This window comes from Mobula hypostoma, chromosome 12 (genome assembly GCF_963921235.1).
Source record: "Mobula hypostoma chromosome 12, sMobHyp1.1, whole genome shotgun sequence".
NCBI lineage: Eukaryota > Metazoa > Chordata > Chondrichthyes > Myliobatiformes > Myliobatidae > Mobula > Mobula hypostoma.
The window spans coordinates 6,202,126-6,219,218 of NC_086108.1; the positions used below are offsets into that span (position 1 = coordinate 6,202,126).

Consider the following 17,093-nt stretch of genomic DNA (forward strand, 5'->3'; position numbering starts at 1 on the left):
CACGTGTCAGCTAATAATTAATTTATTCTGGTGGTACTTAACTCCATTCTTTTCATCATAGTGGTTGTTGAAACTTGAGCAAAGCACAGCAATGTTTCGCTGCCTGTTGCATTCAGCCTTGCCTGAGAAATTGGACTGTCGAGTCGACTGACTCTGAAGACTAGCAGTATTTGTTTATATTTAGCTATTCCTTTAAGCTGGAGTGTTTGTGTTCCATTTGAGAATTTTAGTTAATTGTCCTGTTTGGCCTAGCACTTATTGCTTCCTTTTCCCTCTAACTCTGTTCGCATTAAAGTCTGTAAACTATCGACCCGCTTCGCCCCGCGCTTGGGCCATATCCGAATATAGTGACAGGTTTCAGTTAGATGCTCCCTCATTCTTCTATGCACCAATGAGTACAGGCTGGAGCCATCAAACAGGCTGCATACATTATCATTTCATTTTCTCTTCCTTAGGTAGTCAACTTGCCGAGTCATCGCAGAAATTTTGGGTTTCTAATCTATATAACTCTAGGATGCTATGGATAATTGAATAATCCCAGTATCTGGGATGAGGAACTCAGCTCCAATTCATTCAGTGGAGTTGGATCACTTTACTAAACAAAACTGCCACCCCACTAAACCCTTGATACCTTGATACAATCTCCATTACCATTAACGATTCTAACAGGATCAGAATCGAGATTAATGTCTCAGACATACGTTGTGAAATTTGTTGTTTTGTGGCAGCAGCACAGAGCAGGAGTCACATGTAGGCAATTATTAAACTGGCCTTAAACTTGCTCATGACATTTTCTCCAGTTACCTAGAGCACAAATTAAACATCCTATCAAACTGGCATCTATTCGATGAAGCAAACAGAATCGCTGCCGGAGATGGAGTGAGTGATTTGCAGAGGAGTTGACATGGAAGAGTTTCGATGCCCTTCCACCCAACCCAGTTGCATGGTTAGATTGCTCCAAGGGCAGAGCTGGTATGGTGAGATGGAGAATGTCTTCAGGCTGGGTGACCCAAGCGTATTGGGGCGCCAGGCTTCGGATCCTAGAATGTGGCACTACTCGGTGCTTGGACAATTTAAGCAATGGCCCAGACAGAATGGAAGTCCAAGGGTCGAGTTGAGTTAGCTCGCTCTCCCACAAATGTTTATTCCTTTCTCTTACGGTGGCTTTTGCTTTTATTTTATTGGGTTATTCGGGTTTCCTGCCTTGTGGCTGCCTGGAAGGAGACAAATTTCAAGGTGTATAACTTATACATTATTTGGTAACAAATGTGTTTTGAATGTTCCAAAAGGAGAGGCATAACTGGTTATGGGGGACGGAGTGGAGTGGTTAGGGTTGGGGGAAAGAGAGGGGTGGATAGGGTTGGGGGGAGAGAGGTGGTGGGGTTTGGGGGAGAGAGAGGAATAGCTGGGGTTGGTGACAGAGAGGAGTGGTTGTGCTTGGGCAACAGAGAAAAGGGGTTGGGATAATGGGACAGAGAGAATGAGTTGATATCAGAGAGAAGGGGTCAGGGACAGAAAGAAGGGTTTAGGGGATAGAAGAATGGTTAGGGTTGGGGACAGTGAGAAGTGGTTGTGGTTGGAGGACAGAGAGGAGTGGATGGGGTTGGGGGACAAAGAGGAGTTGTTGGGTTTGGTGACAGAGAGGATGGGGTTGAGGTTGGAGGACAGAGAGTAATGTTAGGGACCGGGGGTGTGAGAGGAGTAGTTGAGGATGGAGGAAAAAGATGAGTGGTTGGGGTTGGGGTAGGGTACAGAGATAAGGTCTTGGGGATGGTGAGAAGTGGTTGTGGTTGGAGGACAGAGAGGAGTGAATGAGGAAGGGGTAAGAGACAGTTGGGTTTGGGGATAGAGAATAATGGTTGGTGTTGAGGGACAGAGGAGAGCATTTGGGGTTGCGGACAGAGTGGACGGGTTGGGGTTGGGGTTGGGGACAGAGAGAAGTGGTTAGGCTTGGAAGATAGAGAGGAGTGGTTCGTGGTTGGGAGACAGGCAGGGTTGGGGTTTGAGGATGGAGAGGAATGGTTGGATATGTGGGACAGAGAGGAGTGGTTGGGGTTGTGGGGCAGGGAGAAGTGGCTGGGGAACAGAGCGGAGTGGTTGGGGTTGGGTGATAGAGAGAAGGGGTTGTGGTAGTGGGACAGAGAGAAGGTGTTGGGGTTGGAGCACAGAGAGAAGTGGATGGGTTAGAGGATAGAACAAGTTGGGATTGGGGACAGAGAGGAGTAACTGGGGTTGGGACAAAAATGAGTGGTTGGCCATGAGGGACCATGGGGAGTGGTTGGGGTTGAGGGACAGAGAGAAATGGGTGGGATTGGGCAAGAGAGGAGACGGTGGGTTGGAGGACAAGGAGATGGAGTTAAGGGTCAGAGGAATGGATGGGGTTGTGGAAAGAGAGGAAGTGTTGGCATTGAGGGACAGAAATGAATTGCTGGGGATGAGGGACAGAGAGGAGGTGTTAGTTGGGGATAGAGAGAAGTGGTTGGGTTTGGGATACAGAGACAAATGGTTGGTATTGGTGGAAAGAGTGGAAGGGTTGGGGTTGGGTTAGAGAGAAGAGGCTGGGTTTGGGGTACAGAGAGGAATGGTTGGGGATGGGGCCTGGGAATAATGGTCGGCACTGAGGGACAGAAGGGTGTGGTTTGGATTGGGGTATAGAGAGGAGGGGTTGGGGTTGGGGGACAGAGAGGGGCGGATGGGTTTGGGGTACAGAGGGAAGTGGTTGGGATTGGAAAATAGAGAGGAGGAGTCAGAGTTGGAGGAATGGAGAGGAGTCTTGGGTTTGGGGGACAGAGAAGAATGATTGGTTATTCGGAGTGGTTGGGGTTGGGAGATAGAGAAGAGTTGATGGGGTTGGAGGATAGAGAGGAGTGGTTCACAGGGGGAGCACAGGGGAGTGTTTGGGGGAAAAGAAGAGTAGTTTGGGTTGGGGACAGAGGAGTGGTTGGGGTTGGGGGTCTATGAGGAGTGTATGGGGTTGGGGGAAAGAGAGGAAGGGTTGGATTGGGGACAGAGAGGAGTGGTTGAGGATGAAGGACAGAGAAAAGTGGTTGGGTATGGGGAATAGAGGAGAGAGGTTGGGGTTGGGTGGCAGGGAAGGATTGAGAGAAGGCATTAGGGGACAATGAGAAGTGGTTGTGGTTGGAGGACAGAGAGGAGTGGGTGGAACGGTGGAGCAGAGTACTAGTTGGGGGTGGAAGACAGAGAGGAGTGGTTGGGGATGGGGAAGAGAAAAGTGGTTGGGCTTAGAGGATCAGAGTGGAATGGACAGGGTTTGGCAAAGAGTGGAAAAGTTGGGGATGGGGTGAAAGATAAGTGGATGAGATTGGGGTAGAGAAAGGAGTGGTTGGACAGAGAGAAATGATTAGGGTTGGGGGTCAGAGGAATGATTGGGTTTGGGGAGAGTGAGAAGTGGTTGGGTTTAGAGCATCAGAGAGGAATGGATGGGGTTGAGGAAAGAGTGGAAGTAGTGGCATTGAGGGACAGAGATGAGAATTTAGCTGGGGACAGAGAGAAGTGGTTGGGTTTGGGGTCCATAGACATATGGTTGGTATTGGTGGAAAGAGTGGAAGGATTGGGATTGAGAGACAGATAGGAGTAGTTGGGGTTAGTTAATGGAGAGAAATGGTGGGTATGTGGGACAGCAGTGGTTGGGGTTGCGGGGCAGAGAGAATGGGTTGGGTTAGGGGACAGAGAATGGGTTGGTGGACAGAGGATTGGATGGTGTTGGGGTTGAGGGTTGGAAGACAGAGAAGAATGGTTGGTGTTGAGGGACGGGAGTGGTTGGGTTAGGGGTATAGACAGAAGTGGTGGGATTGAGGTACAGAGAGAAGTGGTTGGGATTGGGCGGAGAGAGAAGAGTGGTTGGTGTTGAGGGACGGAGTGGTTGGGTTAGGGGTATAGACAGAAGTGGTGGGATTGAGGTACAGAGAGAAGTGGTTGGGATTGGGCGGAGAGAGAAGAGTGGTTGGGGTTGGGGTTGTTGGACAGAGGGGAGTGATTGGGGTTGAGGGATAGAGAGGACAGCTTGGGGTGGAGACAGAGGGAAGAGGTTTGGTTTCGGGTACAGAAAGGAGTGGTTGGGGATGGGGCCAGGGAGGAGTGGACGGGTTTGGTGTACAGAGAGAAGTGTTTGGGATTGGAGGAGAGAGAGGAGGGGTTAGAGTTGTGGGAATAGAGAGGAGTTTTGGGTTTGGGGGACAGAGGTTATGGGGGATAGAGTGGAGTGGTTGGGGTTGGGCGATAGAGTGGAGTTGTTGGGGTTGGAGGACAGAGAAGAGTGGTTCGCAGTGGGGCACAGAGAGGAGTGGTTGGGGGACAGAGGAGTGATTGGGGTTGGAGGACAGAGAAGAGTGGTTCGCAGTGGGGCACAGAGAGGAGTGGTTGGGGGACAGAGGAGTGATTGGGGTTGGAGGACAGAGAAGAGTGGTTCGCAGTGGGGCACAGAGAGGAGTGGTTGGGGGACAGAGGAGTGATTGGGGTTGGAGGACAGAGGAACGGTTGTGATTGGGGACAGAGAGGAGTGGTTGAAGATGGAGGACAGAGAAGAGTGGTTGGATATGGGGGACAGAGAGGAATGGTTGGGCTTGTGTGACTAAAGGGGTTGGGGTAGGGGGACAGAGAGAAGGCATTAGGGGACAGTGAGAAGTAGTTGTGGTTGGAGGATAGTACTAGTTGGAGTTGAAAGGCCTAGAGGAATGGCTGGGGATGGGGAAAGAGAGGAAGTGTTGGATTTGGGGGAGAGAGAAGAACAGACGACATTGAAGGATAGAGGAGTGTGGTTAGGGTTGAGGGACAGACAGGGTGGGATGCAGTGGGAAGAGAGAAGAGATTGCTGTGTTTAGGGAACAGAGAGGAGTGGTTGGGGTTGGGGACAGAGAGGAGTAGTTGGAGACAGAGAGGAGTGCTTGGGGAAAGAGAGGAGTTGTTGGGGTTGGGGACAGAGAGGAGTTATTGGGGTTGGGGATAGAGGGGAGTGGTTGGGGTTGTGGAAGGAGAGGAGGGTTAGGGACAGAAAGGAGTGGTTGAGGATGGGGGACAGTGAGGAGTGGTTAGGGATGGGTTACAGAGAAGAGTGGATGGGGTTGGGGAACGGAGCAGAGTGGTTTGAAGTGCGGGACAGAGAGGAGTTGTTGGAGTTAGAGGACAGTGAGGAGGGTTGGGGACTGAAATGTGTGGTGGGGGTTGGGGAATGAGAGGAATAGTTGGGGTTGGGGACAGAGAGGAGTGGTTGACGGTGGTGGACAAAGATGAGTGTTCAAAATTGGGGACCATGGACGTGATTCAAAAAGAAAAAGCAACCCCCCCCCCCGCCTTCCCTGCACAACAAGAATGGCTATGCAATCATCAACCCCATAGCCCTCTTCCCCGTACAAAATGTCACAAGTACATTGGACCTCAAATACCCCTCTCCCCGCATGAAAAAATCAACAAAAACACAACAAGAACATCAAATCCTATATCCCCTTTTTCTTGCACATAAAATACAAGAAAGAACAGGAAAAAACAAAGTATAAAAATCTATAAGACTGAAAAAAGTCCATAGTCCAAATCCATTTCTATATCCATATCCAAATCGCAGAAAACCTCAGTAACCTCGTCGGGGCACAGCGACAGTGATACATTTTACCCACAGCCACCCCTTTCTCCTACTCACTACTACCTTCTGGGTTAGTGCTGAGTGATGGTTGTCCCAGTCTGCTTGAGCTGTCTTCACATGCGAGGACAGGCACATCCCTATTCCATCGGGGTATGAGTTCCGCCGGCTACCCTAACCTGCTTTAGCCCGTCTGTTGAAGGGGTGTACCAGGTGCAGCCGCTGTCGCATGCAAACAGCTACTTGGAGCCACAGGTGAGAGCAGAGTGTGCGGTGGGGACCACAAGTGAGTGAGCTGCCCCAGATTGGACAGGGTAAGCCCCTTCACCAGAGGTGCTATCCATCCCTGGCTATCCATACAACCCAGTAGTGAAAATGCTCCACCAAAATGAAGCAATATTAAATGCTCAAATATGAGCTGAGTTTCACCTTAGTTATATCACTTGTAAGTGCCGTGGCATGGTTTTCTAATAAACAGTTCCTAATACAGGGAACAACAGGAATTCTGCAGATGCTGGAAATTCAAGCAACACACATCAAAGTTGCTGATGAACGCAGCAGGCCAGGCAGCATCTCTAGGAAGAGGTGCAGTCGACATTTCAGGCCAAGACCCTTCGTCAGGACTAACTGAAGGAAGAGTGAGTAAGAGATTTGAAAGTTGGAGGGGGAGGGGGAGATCCAAAATGATAGGAGAAGACAGGAGGGGGAGGGATGGAGCCAAGAGCTGGACAGGTGATAGGCAAAAGAGAATACGAGAGGATCATGGGACAGGAGGTCCGGGAAGAAGGATAAGGAGTGGGGGGGGACCCAGAGGATGGGCAAGAGGTATATTCAGAGGGACAGAGGGAGAAAAAGGAGAGCGAGAGAAAGAATGTGTGCATAAAAATAAGTAACAGATGGGGAGGTGGGGCCTTAGCGGAAGTTAGAGAAGTCGATGTTCATGCCATCAGGTTGGAGGCTACCCAGACGGAATATAAGGTGTTGTTCCTCCAACCTGAGTGTGGCTTCATCTTTACAGTAATCAGTTCCCCTCTACCACCACTCTGCTCCGTCTAGCGGAATTAGTCCTTACTCTTAATAATTTCTCCTTTGGCTCCTCCCACTTCCTCCAAACTAAAGGTGTAGCTATGGGCACCCATATGGGTCCTAGCTATGCCTGCCTTTTTGTTGGGTCTGTGGAACAATCTATGTTCCGTGCCTATTCTGGTATCTGTCCCCCACTTTTCCTTCGCTACATCGACGACTGCATTGGCGCTGCTTCCTGCACGCATGCAGAACTCGTTGACTTTATTAACTTTGCCTCCAACTTTCACCCTGCCCTCAAGTTTACCTGGTCCATTTCCGACACCTCCCTCCCCTTTCTAGATCTTTCTGTCTCTGTCTCTGGAGACAGCTTATCCACTGATGTCTACCATAAGCCTACTGACTCTCACAGCTATCTGGACTATTCCTCTTCTCACCCTGTCTCTTGCAAAAACGCCATCCCCTTCTCGCAATTCCTCCATCTCCGCCGCATCTGCTCTCAGGATGAGGCTTTTCATTCAAGGACGAGGGAGATGTCTTCCTTTTTTAAAGAAAGGGGCTTCCCTTCCTCCACTATCAACTCTGCTCTTAAACGTATCTCCCCCATTTCACGTACATCTGCTCTCACTCCATCCTCCTGCCACCCCACTAGGAATAGGGTTCCCCTGGTCCTCACCTACCATCCCACCAGCCTCCGGGTCCAACATATTATTCTTCGTAACTTCCGCCACCTCCAACGGGATCCCACCACTAAGCACATCTTTCCCTCCCCCCCCCTGCATTCCGCAGGGATCGCTCCCTACGCAACTCCCTTGTCCATTCGTCACCCCCATCCCTCCCCACTGATCTCTCTCCTGGCACTTATCCGTGTAAGCGGAACAAGTGCTACACATGCCCTTACACTTCCTCCCTTACCACCATTCAGGGCCCCAAACAGTCCTTCCAGGTGAGGCAACACTTCACCTGTGAGTCGACTGGGGTGATATACTGCGTCCGGTGTTCCCAATGTGGCCTTTTATATATTGACGAGACCCGACGCAGACTGGGAGACCGCTTTGCTGAACATCTACGCTCTGTCCGCCAGAGAAAGCAGGATCTCCCAGTGGCCACACATTTTAATTCCACATCCCATTCCCATTCTGACATGTCTATCCACGGCCTCCTCTACTGTAAAGATGAAGCCACACTCAGGTTGGAGGAACAACACCTTATATTCCGTCTGGGTAGCCTCCAACCTGATGGCATGAATATCGACTTCTCTAACTTCTGCTAAGGCCCCATCTCCCCATCTGTTACTTATTTTTATGCACACATTCTTTCTCTCACTCTCCTTTTTCTCCCTCTGTCCTTCTGAATATACCTCTTGCCCATCCTCTGGGTCCCCCCCCACCTCCTTATCCTTCTTCCCGGACCACCTGTCCCATGATCCTCTCGTATCCCCTTTTGCCTATCACCTGTCCAGCTCTTGGCTCTATCCCTCCCCCTCCTGTCTTCTCCTATCATTTTGGATCTTCCCCTCCCCCTCCAACTTTCAAATCCCTTACTCACTCTTCCTTCAGTTAGTCCTGACGAAGGGTCTCGGCCTTGAAACGTCGACTGTACCTCTTCCTACAGATGCTGCCTGGCCTGCTGTGTTCACCAGCAACTTTGATGTGTGTTCCTAATACAGGGGTATATTTTATATATAATATATATTTATTTATATCTAAATTCATGTAAAATCAAAGAGGGAAGATTATTGTTATTTGTTAAATGTATATCGAGACATATAGTGAAATATGTTTATGTCAATGACCAACACAGTCCAACTATGTGCTGGGAGCAGCCCACAAGTGTCACCACACTTCTGGCACCAATATAGCATCCCCACATCTTACTAACTCTAACCTGTACAGCTTTGAAATGTGGGAGGAAACCCATGTGGTCAACATACAAACTCCATATGCTGGGTGGCGATGACATTACATGCCCACTGTTGTAACTGTGAACAAAGTCACTGGAAAAGACACTGAAGCTGGTGGATATGGAAGCCTTTATTCTCACCAAATGAGTATGCAGGCATCATATTTGAGAAGCTCTTAAAGAAGAGACCTCTTTGACCCAATATTACACAACATTGTTATATGCTGAAGAGCAAAGGTAACAGCAGAATGATTCTATAGTTACAATGTGTCTACAATGCTTCCTTTCAATTACATACAGTTTTCAAACACCTTCGCACCCTCACTCCAGACACCCAAAATGACTTTAGGCTGCATTCATGCAGATGCTGGCACCTGAGTTCAAGTAGAATGTTCCTTTGTTTGTGATTGAGCCCAACCTGAAGCTCCAGGAAGCCCATTATTCTGAGCTGTTTTAAATTCAATCTGCAATCCACATTCAAATCTGAAAATTGGTTGCTAGTGAAATTAATATTTGCTATATACCCTAACAGCAGAATACACCCTAACACCCACAACTCACTAACCCCAACCTGGACGTCATTGAACTGTGGGGGGAAACCACAGGTCAACGTAGAAATTCCTTACAGACAGCAGCAGGAATTGCTGGCACTGTGAAGCGTTACGCTAACTGTGCCAAATAGCCTAGATTTTATTACTGAGTTGTTGTGTGAAATCAGTTTTTGTTTTTGTCCTTGTAGCCTCACGAGGATGGACCTCTGTACTTTCCAACTGTGACCACTATAAGCCTTGGCTCTCAAACCCTACTAGATTTCTATCATCCCATTACAAGAGAGAATGAAAAGGGAGAGGTTAGAATCCTCTATCTTCATCATTGCTTTTTGCTATGTCATGTTTATATGATGGCAGCGTTTTCAATAGTTCATCTCACCTGAATTTGACACAATGTCGAGATCATAGAACGTAGAAGAGTACAGCACAGAAAGAGGCCATTCAGCCCACAGTGTTGTGCCAAACCAGCTAAAAAGTAGATCAGAAACACCCAAACACTAATCCCTACAACCTAGAACCATATCGCTCCTTCCTCCTCACTCCAAACCTCTCTTAAAAGCCTCTAATGTATTTGCCTCTACCACCATATCAGGCAGCGTATTCCAGGCATCCACCACTCTCTGAGTAAAAAAACTTACCCCTCACATCCCCCTTGATCCTACTCCCCCTCACATTCAACTCTGGGAAACAGATACTCTCTCTGTCTACTCTATCTATGCATCTCATAATCTTATAAACCTCTATCAGATCTCCCCTCAGCCTCCACCACTCCAGAGAAAACAACCCAAGTTTATCCAGCCTCTCACAATAGCACATGGCCTCTAAACCAGACAGCATCCTGGTAAATCTCTTCTGCACCCTCTCCAGAGCCTCAACGTCCTTCCTATAGTGGGGCGAGCAGAACTGTAAGCAATATTCCAGGTGTGGCCTAACCAGAGTTTTATGAAGTTACATTCACCCTGTCAGGCCCGGTAAATGTTTTTCTCAATGTTCAGAGAGATCAGTTGCTGGACTTCTTCACCTTCTTGGTTTTTAATTCCACCCAAACTGATTTTACTTGTTTACTGATGCAAGACCTTTCAGTATTAACCAGTGTCTCTGAGAAACAGTGTGTATTGAATCAGACTGATACCTAGACTCTGTGTAGTGGACACTAGTATGGTGTCACTTTCAACTGTGAAAATTACACTGTGAATTCACCTTACCCATAAAGTTTTCAGGCACGTCCTATTCTTGTCGGCATCAAACAGTGCCCCGACTAACCCTAGTAATGCCAAGTAGCATAGCAGTCAGCGTAATGCTATTACAACTCGGGGTGTCGGAGTTCAGGGTCCAATTCCGACACCCTCTGTAAGAGATTTGTACGTCTTTCCTGTGAGTGTATGGGGTAGCACTGCAGCACAGTGGGTGGGTGGGTTGGCTCGGCACATGGATGGAAGGGAGATGAAGGGACATGGACACAGTGTAGATTGGACATGGATTAGCTTGATTTGCTTTGATAAATTTGAGGACCAGATTTGGTTTGGCACAACACTGATGGCCAAATGGCCTGTCCCTGGGCTGTACTATTCGATATGCTACGATGATTCCACTGGACTGAGATGAGGATGAATTTCACCACCCAGAGGCTAGTGACTTTTCGGAATTCTATAGCCAAGAAGGTTGTAAAATTGTTGAATATATTCAAGACAGATCCATAGTTGTATATGGTGACACATAGGCACTTAGATAATAAAATTTACTTTGAACTTTAACAATCTAGTTAGCGTTCTAATAACGTCCCAATTAGTGTAACTAAGTCGACAAAAGTATAACATCTTGTAAAAATTCAACCACGCATTCATGTACCCCAAGTTACAGACACTACAAGGCTAAATATTCTACAAACATACTTAGTTAAAGGTGTGCACAGAGCATACCTTCCCAGTGGCCATGTTCACCACTTGCCTTAAACAAAGAAGTTTTTTGGGTTTTTCTGTTTTATGAATGTCTGTTAAGAGTAAGAATTTCAGGATGTATACTGTATACACTCTGATATTAAATTGATGTTATTTCTGTGTGACCAAATAGGAAAGTACGATCTTTTTAAGTGTAAAATGTATTTGAAGAATATTGAATAAAGAATATTATAACCGCAAATTCAATACACAGATAATCAACATCATGATGATCACAATGTGAGATTTTAATAATAATCCAGCAGTTTCAACCTATCCTATGGTTTCTGAATAACTGATACAAGATATAAGATTTTTTTAATATAATATAGATTCCCCAAATCGGGGCCACATTAGCAGATTAAAGATTCGATTTTTTTGCCCCATTTACATCGAAGAGTTCAATTCCGACACCCTCTGTAAGAGATTTGTACATCTTTCCTGTGATGTATGGGGTAGCACTGCAGCACAGTGGGTGGGTGGGTTGGCTAGGCACATGGATGGAAGGGAGATGAAGGGATATGGACACAGTGTAGTCCACTTCATAGAAACATAGAAAATAGGTGCAGGAGTAGGCCATTCGGCCCTTTGAGCCTGCACCGCCATTTATTATGATCATGGCTGATCATCCAACTCAGAACCCCGCCCCAGCCTTCCCTCCATACCCCCTGACCCCCGTAGCCACAAGGGCCATATCTAACTCCCTCTTAAATATAGCCAATGAACTGGCCTCAACAGTTTCCTGTGGCAGAGAATTCCACAGATTCACCACTCTCTGTGTGAAGAAGTTTTTCCGAATCTCGGTCCTAAAAGGCTTCCCCTCTATCCTCAAACTGTGACCCCTCGTTCTGGACTTCCCCAACATCGGGAACAATCTTCCTGCATCTAGCCTGTCCAATCCCTTTAGGATCTTATACGTTTCAATCAGATCCCCCCTCAATCTTCTAAATTCCAACGAGTACAAGCCCAATTCATCCAGTCTTTCTTCATATGAAAGTCCTGCCATCCCAGGAATCAATCTGGTGAACCTTCTTTGTACTCCACTTCTGCACATATTCTCCAGCTTCAAGTATGTCTTTTGCCTCAATGACCATAGCAGTCAGTGGATGAGCTAACACCCACACCTCATGAACCCTAACCTGTATGTCTTTGGTTTGTGGGAGGAAACCAGGGCACCTGGAGGAAACCCATGTGACTACAGGAAGAATGTCCAAACTCACTGCAGACAGCGGTGGGAAATGAAGCAGGTCACTGGTGCAGTAATAGCATTATACTGTTGTGCTACATATTAATGATCCTGAGGATGTCAACCTCTGATTACTGGCCAGAGCCATTTCAACACTCAGTCTGGGAGTGCTGACTCAGGGACACTGTTGTGTGTGCTGCCTCACTGGTGCTGTCGCCTAGTGACCTGATGCCCTTCTGAGGAGCTGAGGGGGAAATGGATCGGCCATGTTGAAATGGTGGTGTAGACTTGATGGGCCAAATGGCCTAATTTTACTTCTCTATCTCATGGTCTGTTTCACCACCACATGCACCCAGGTTCCCAAACGTAGTCGCCTATCCTCTCTCCACTTCTGCACATATTCTCTGGCTTCAAGCACCCAGATATTCAGCCGAGCTCCAAACCAAATGGTCTTCTGAAGATGGGAGTCAAACCTCTTCAGTGTTAGAGCTGCACTCACTAGGTGTGTAACAAAGAATCCCACTCTTATCTGAAGTAATGACAACTTGACTTCCAGCTGCAGAGGATGCAGAGACATCAGAGGAGTTGAACCAAAGGTTAAAAAATGTGAATTATGCTTCCAGTAACAACATAGGGCTGCCTGTGGACTCCAGCTCCGGATTGTTTGGGGGGTTTGTTCACGAAGGCTTCCCCATGAGTGGGTATAGCTGCAGGGCAGCAGGGGTTTGAGGTCAAGTGTTTTTCTGCTCCCAGGTGAGTTGCCAACTACAGCTGATGAGCCCCATCTGCCCGAAATTTTTGTATATTTTTGTTGGGTATACTTATAACTAATAATCACTGTTAAAAAGGCACTAGTTGTGGATAATAATAAGCATGAGAAATTCTGTAGATGCTCGAAATCCAAAGCAATACATACAAAATGCCGGAGGAAATCAACGGGTCACATAGCATTAATGGAAATGAATAAATAGCCATCATTTCAGAGTGTGGCCCTCCTTCAGGTCTGGAAAGGAAGAGGGAAGATGTCAGAATGTGAGGGGAGGGGTGGGGAAGGAGGGTAGCTCAAAGTTGATAGGGGGAGCCAGGTGGGTAGGAAGGAATCTGCTAAGAAAGGAGAGTGGACCATGGTAGAAAGGGAAGGAGGAGATGATAGACAGGTGAGAGGAGGTAAGAGGTGAGAGTGAGGAATAGAAGAAGAGGGGAAGGGGATTTTTTTAACAGAAGGGGATGCCATCAGGTTGGAGGCTACCCAGTCGGAATATAAGCTGTTGCTCCACCCTTGAGGATGGTCTCACCTTGACACGAGGTGGGCGTGGACTGACATGTTGGACTGCAGTGAGAATGGGTAAATGGAAAATAACCAAATTTTGTGATGTTAAAGATATACAAGTAACTAAATAATTTTTAACATCGACTGCTAAAATTCAAGAGGCTCCAGGTGATTTAGCGAGGGACAGCACAGAATTCATAGACATGGGGTGCAACCAGAATTCCAGTTGAAGCTGGTGAGATGTCGATGTCCTTGCGATCGATGACGGGCTTGAAGACAAAGCTCTGCAGGAGACTGGTCAAAAAAATGAAGAGTTCCATGCGAGCCAAGGATTCTCCCAGGCACATTCTTTTCCCTGCAAGAGTACAGAAATGTTCTTGAAGAAAAATTTGTAAAAGGTTAGTTACGGCACTCAGCACATAATTACTTAAAATATATTTAAGTATATTAATGCGAGGAGGGAGGAGAAGATGGCGGCGCGACGCAGCGCGCGCGGCCGTTCCGAATGATATCGTATGTGTTAACTAGGCCATGCACAATCCTGATTTGATGGAGATAGCCGTGAGAAGCACGGAGGAACACCTGGAGTAACTTCTGAAATACCTGCTTCACTGCCGCTGCTACTGTGCGATTGAGAATCTCCGGAGGGGAAGGGCCCAAATCCTCGGCTTTGCCTACTGCCTGTTGCTGGGGCTGGGGTCGAAGCGCTCGGCAGAGATAGTGCTGGGTGTTCGGTGTCAGAGAGCTGGTCGGAGGCTTGGAGTTTTTGGATGGACTCGGAGTCGGACTGTGGTCGGATGCTTCCAGGATGCCGCATCAGCAAGTTTGCGGCGCTGGAGGTTCACCGTCTGTGTGAGATGATGGGACCTTCGAGAGACTTTGAGATTTTTACCATGCCCATGATCTGTTCTTATCAAATTACGGTATTGCTTTGCACTGTTGTAACTATATGTTATCATTATGTGGTTTTTGTTAGTTTTTAAGTTGGTTTGTCAAGTGTTTCTGTGATATTATTCTGGAAAAACATTGTATCATTTCTTAATACATGCATTACTAAATGACAATAAAAGAGGACTGCGTGTCCTCATAATCTAATCTAATGTAAAGTATTTATTCAGTTCATCAGCCATTTCCCTGTCCCCCATTACTACCTCTCCAGCATCATTTTCCACCAGTCTGATATCTACTCTCATCTGTCATATACACTTTATATATCTGAAGAAATTTTTGGTATCCTCTTTAATATTATTGGCTAGTTTACCTTCATATTCAATTTTCTTCTTTATGACATTTTAGTTGACTTCTGTTTGTTTTTAAAAGTTTCCCAATCCTGTAACTTCACAGTAATTTTTGTTTTATTATATGCCCTCTCTTTGGCTATTATGTTGGCTTTGGCTTCTCTTGTCAGCCATGGTTGAGTCATTCTGCCTTTAGAATACTTCTTCCTCTTTGGGACGTACATATTCTGTGCCTTCTGAGTTGCCCCAGAAATTCCAGCCATTAATGTTCTGCTGTCATCCCTGCCAGTGTTCTTTACAAGTCAATTTGGCCAGCCCCTCTCTCATGCCTCTGTAATTCCGTCTACTCCACTGTAATACGGGTACATATGGTTTTAGCTTCTCCTCAAATTGCAGGGTGAATTCTATCATATTATGATCACAGACTCCCATGGGTTCCTTTACCTTAATTTATCACCTGTTTTGTATTATTCTTTACAAACTGAATGTAAAACTTTTTGGATATTATAATCATTCTTCCCGAATGACTTTCTATTGATGTAAGAGATGCAAGTTGCTCGAATCTGGACTAAGAAATAAACACTGCAGGAATTCCTTCAGCATTTTGTTTCTTCAGAATCAGGTTTAATGTCAGCGGCATATGTTGTGAAAATTGTCGTCTTTGCGGCAGCAGTACAATAATAATAGAGAAAAATACATTAAATACAATAAGTGTTAAGTAGTGAAAAAGTAGTAAATTTAAAAATATTGTGGTTGTATTCGTGGGTTCACTGTCCATTGAAAAATCATATGGCAGAGGGGGAAAAGCTGTTCCTGAAACACTGAGGGTGTACCTTCAGGCTTCTATACCTCCTTCCTGATGTTAACAATGAGAAGAGGGCATGACCTGGGTGATGGGGTCCTTAATGATGGTCTCCACCTTTCTGAGGCGTTGCTCCTTGAAGATATCCTGGATACTATGGAGGCTAGTGACCATGATGAAGCTGACTGAGTTTACAGCTCTCTGCAGCTTACTTCGATCCTGCACGGTAGCAACATCCCATACCAGATGATGATGCTGCCAGTTAGAATGCTCTCCACAGTAGAAACTGTAGAAATTTGAGAATAGTTTTGGTGCCAAACCAAATTTCCTTAAACTCCTATTGAAATATAACCGCTGTCTTGCCTTATGAGCTGCATCAATATGTTGGGTCCAGGTTAGGCCTATTTTTAAAATTCATACATACCTTATTTCTGGTTGTCCTCGAACTAAATAGCTTACTAGCTGTGTCAGTATCACATTTAGGCCACACCAAGTTGCTGCACAAGATTTCCTTTCTCACACTAAAAAGGACATTTATTTGTTTATTTAGTAATACAGTGCAGTGTCAGCCTTCTGACCCTTCGAGCCACACCACCCCAGCAACCTGTGACAACCCTGATTAACCTTGCCCCAATTACAGGAATATTTAGAATTACCAATTAACCTACCTGGTATAACTTTGGACAATGAGAGGAAACCAGAGCACCGGGGGGAAACTCGTGCATTCCACTGGGAGGACGTACAGAGGCTTCTCACAAAACGGAACCAGAATGGAACTCTGAACCTCAGAACACCCAGTCTGTAATGGTGATGTGCAAAATGCTACGCTACTGTGGAGCCCACCCAAATTCATCAACCAGTTCATTTTTTAGTCACTTCATAGCTGGCATTATTGAACTAACTCTTAAAATTCCACTTTATAGAATTACTAAAATTTAAATTCTGCTGCTTTCATGGTTGGATCCAAACTTAAATTCCAAATCAATAACCTAGATCACTGGCTACTAACACAGTAATCAATAACCAATATATTTTGCCCTTGTCTCCTGGTTCCATCATCAGGGACCCCCACCACCCAGATCATGCTCTCTTCTCGCTGCTGCCATCAGGAAGAAGATACAAGAGACGCTGGACTCATACCATAAGATTCAGGAACAGTTGTTATCCCTCAACCATCAGGCTCTTGAACCAAAGGGGAAAACTTCACCTGCCCTGTCACTGAAGTATTGAAATGTTCCCACAACCAATGCATTCACTTTCAAGGACTCTTCATCTCATGCTCTAAATATTTAATGCTTATTTATTTATTATTATTAAATTTAATTATTTTTGTATTTGCAGAGCTTCTTGTCTTCTGCACTGTAGTTCAACATCCCAGTTAGGCAGTCTTTCATTGATTCTGTTATGGTTATAATTCTATAGATTTACTGTCTATGCCAGTAAGTGAATGAATTTCAGAGTTGTAAATGGTGATATGTATATGCTTTGATCATAAAATTTACTTTGAACTTGTGATTCATCATGGAATACACCTTTGAGAAACTACAAACATATTTATGTGATGTTTCTTAAATTAAATTGGAAAGCTCAG

The 17,093-nt window shown here is 46.1% G+C and overlaps 1 protein-coding gene across 1 annotated transcript in view; it reads right to left on the minus strand.

Annotated features, from left to right (window-relative positions):
* Positions 1–13,435: 13,435 nt before the first annotated feature.
* LOC134354587 (cytochrome P450 2C23-like) overlaps positions 13,436–17,093 on the minus strand; it is a 39,723-nt gene continuing 36,065 nt past the window's right edge. Inside the window, exon 9 of the mRNA XM_063063554.1 lies at positions 13,436–13,817. Within this exon, the coding sequence (XP_062919624.1) occupies positions 13,636–13,817 (182 nt within the window). The 3' untranslated portion in view covers positions 13,436–13,635. The remainder of the gene's footprint in view (positions 13,818–17,093) is intronic.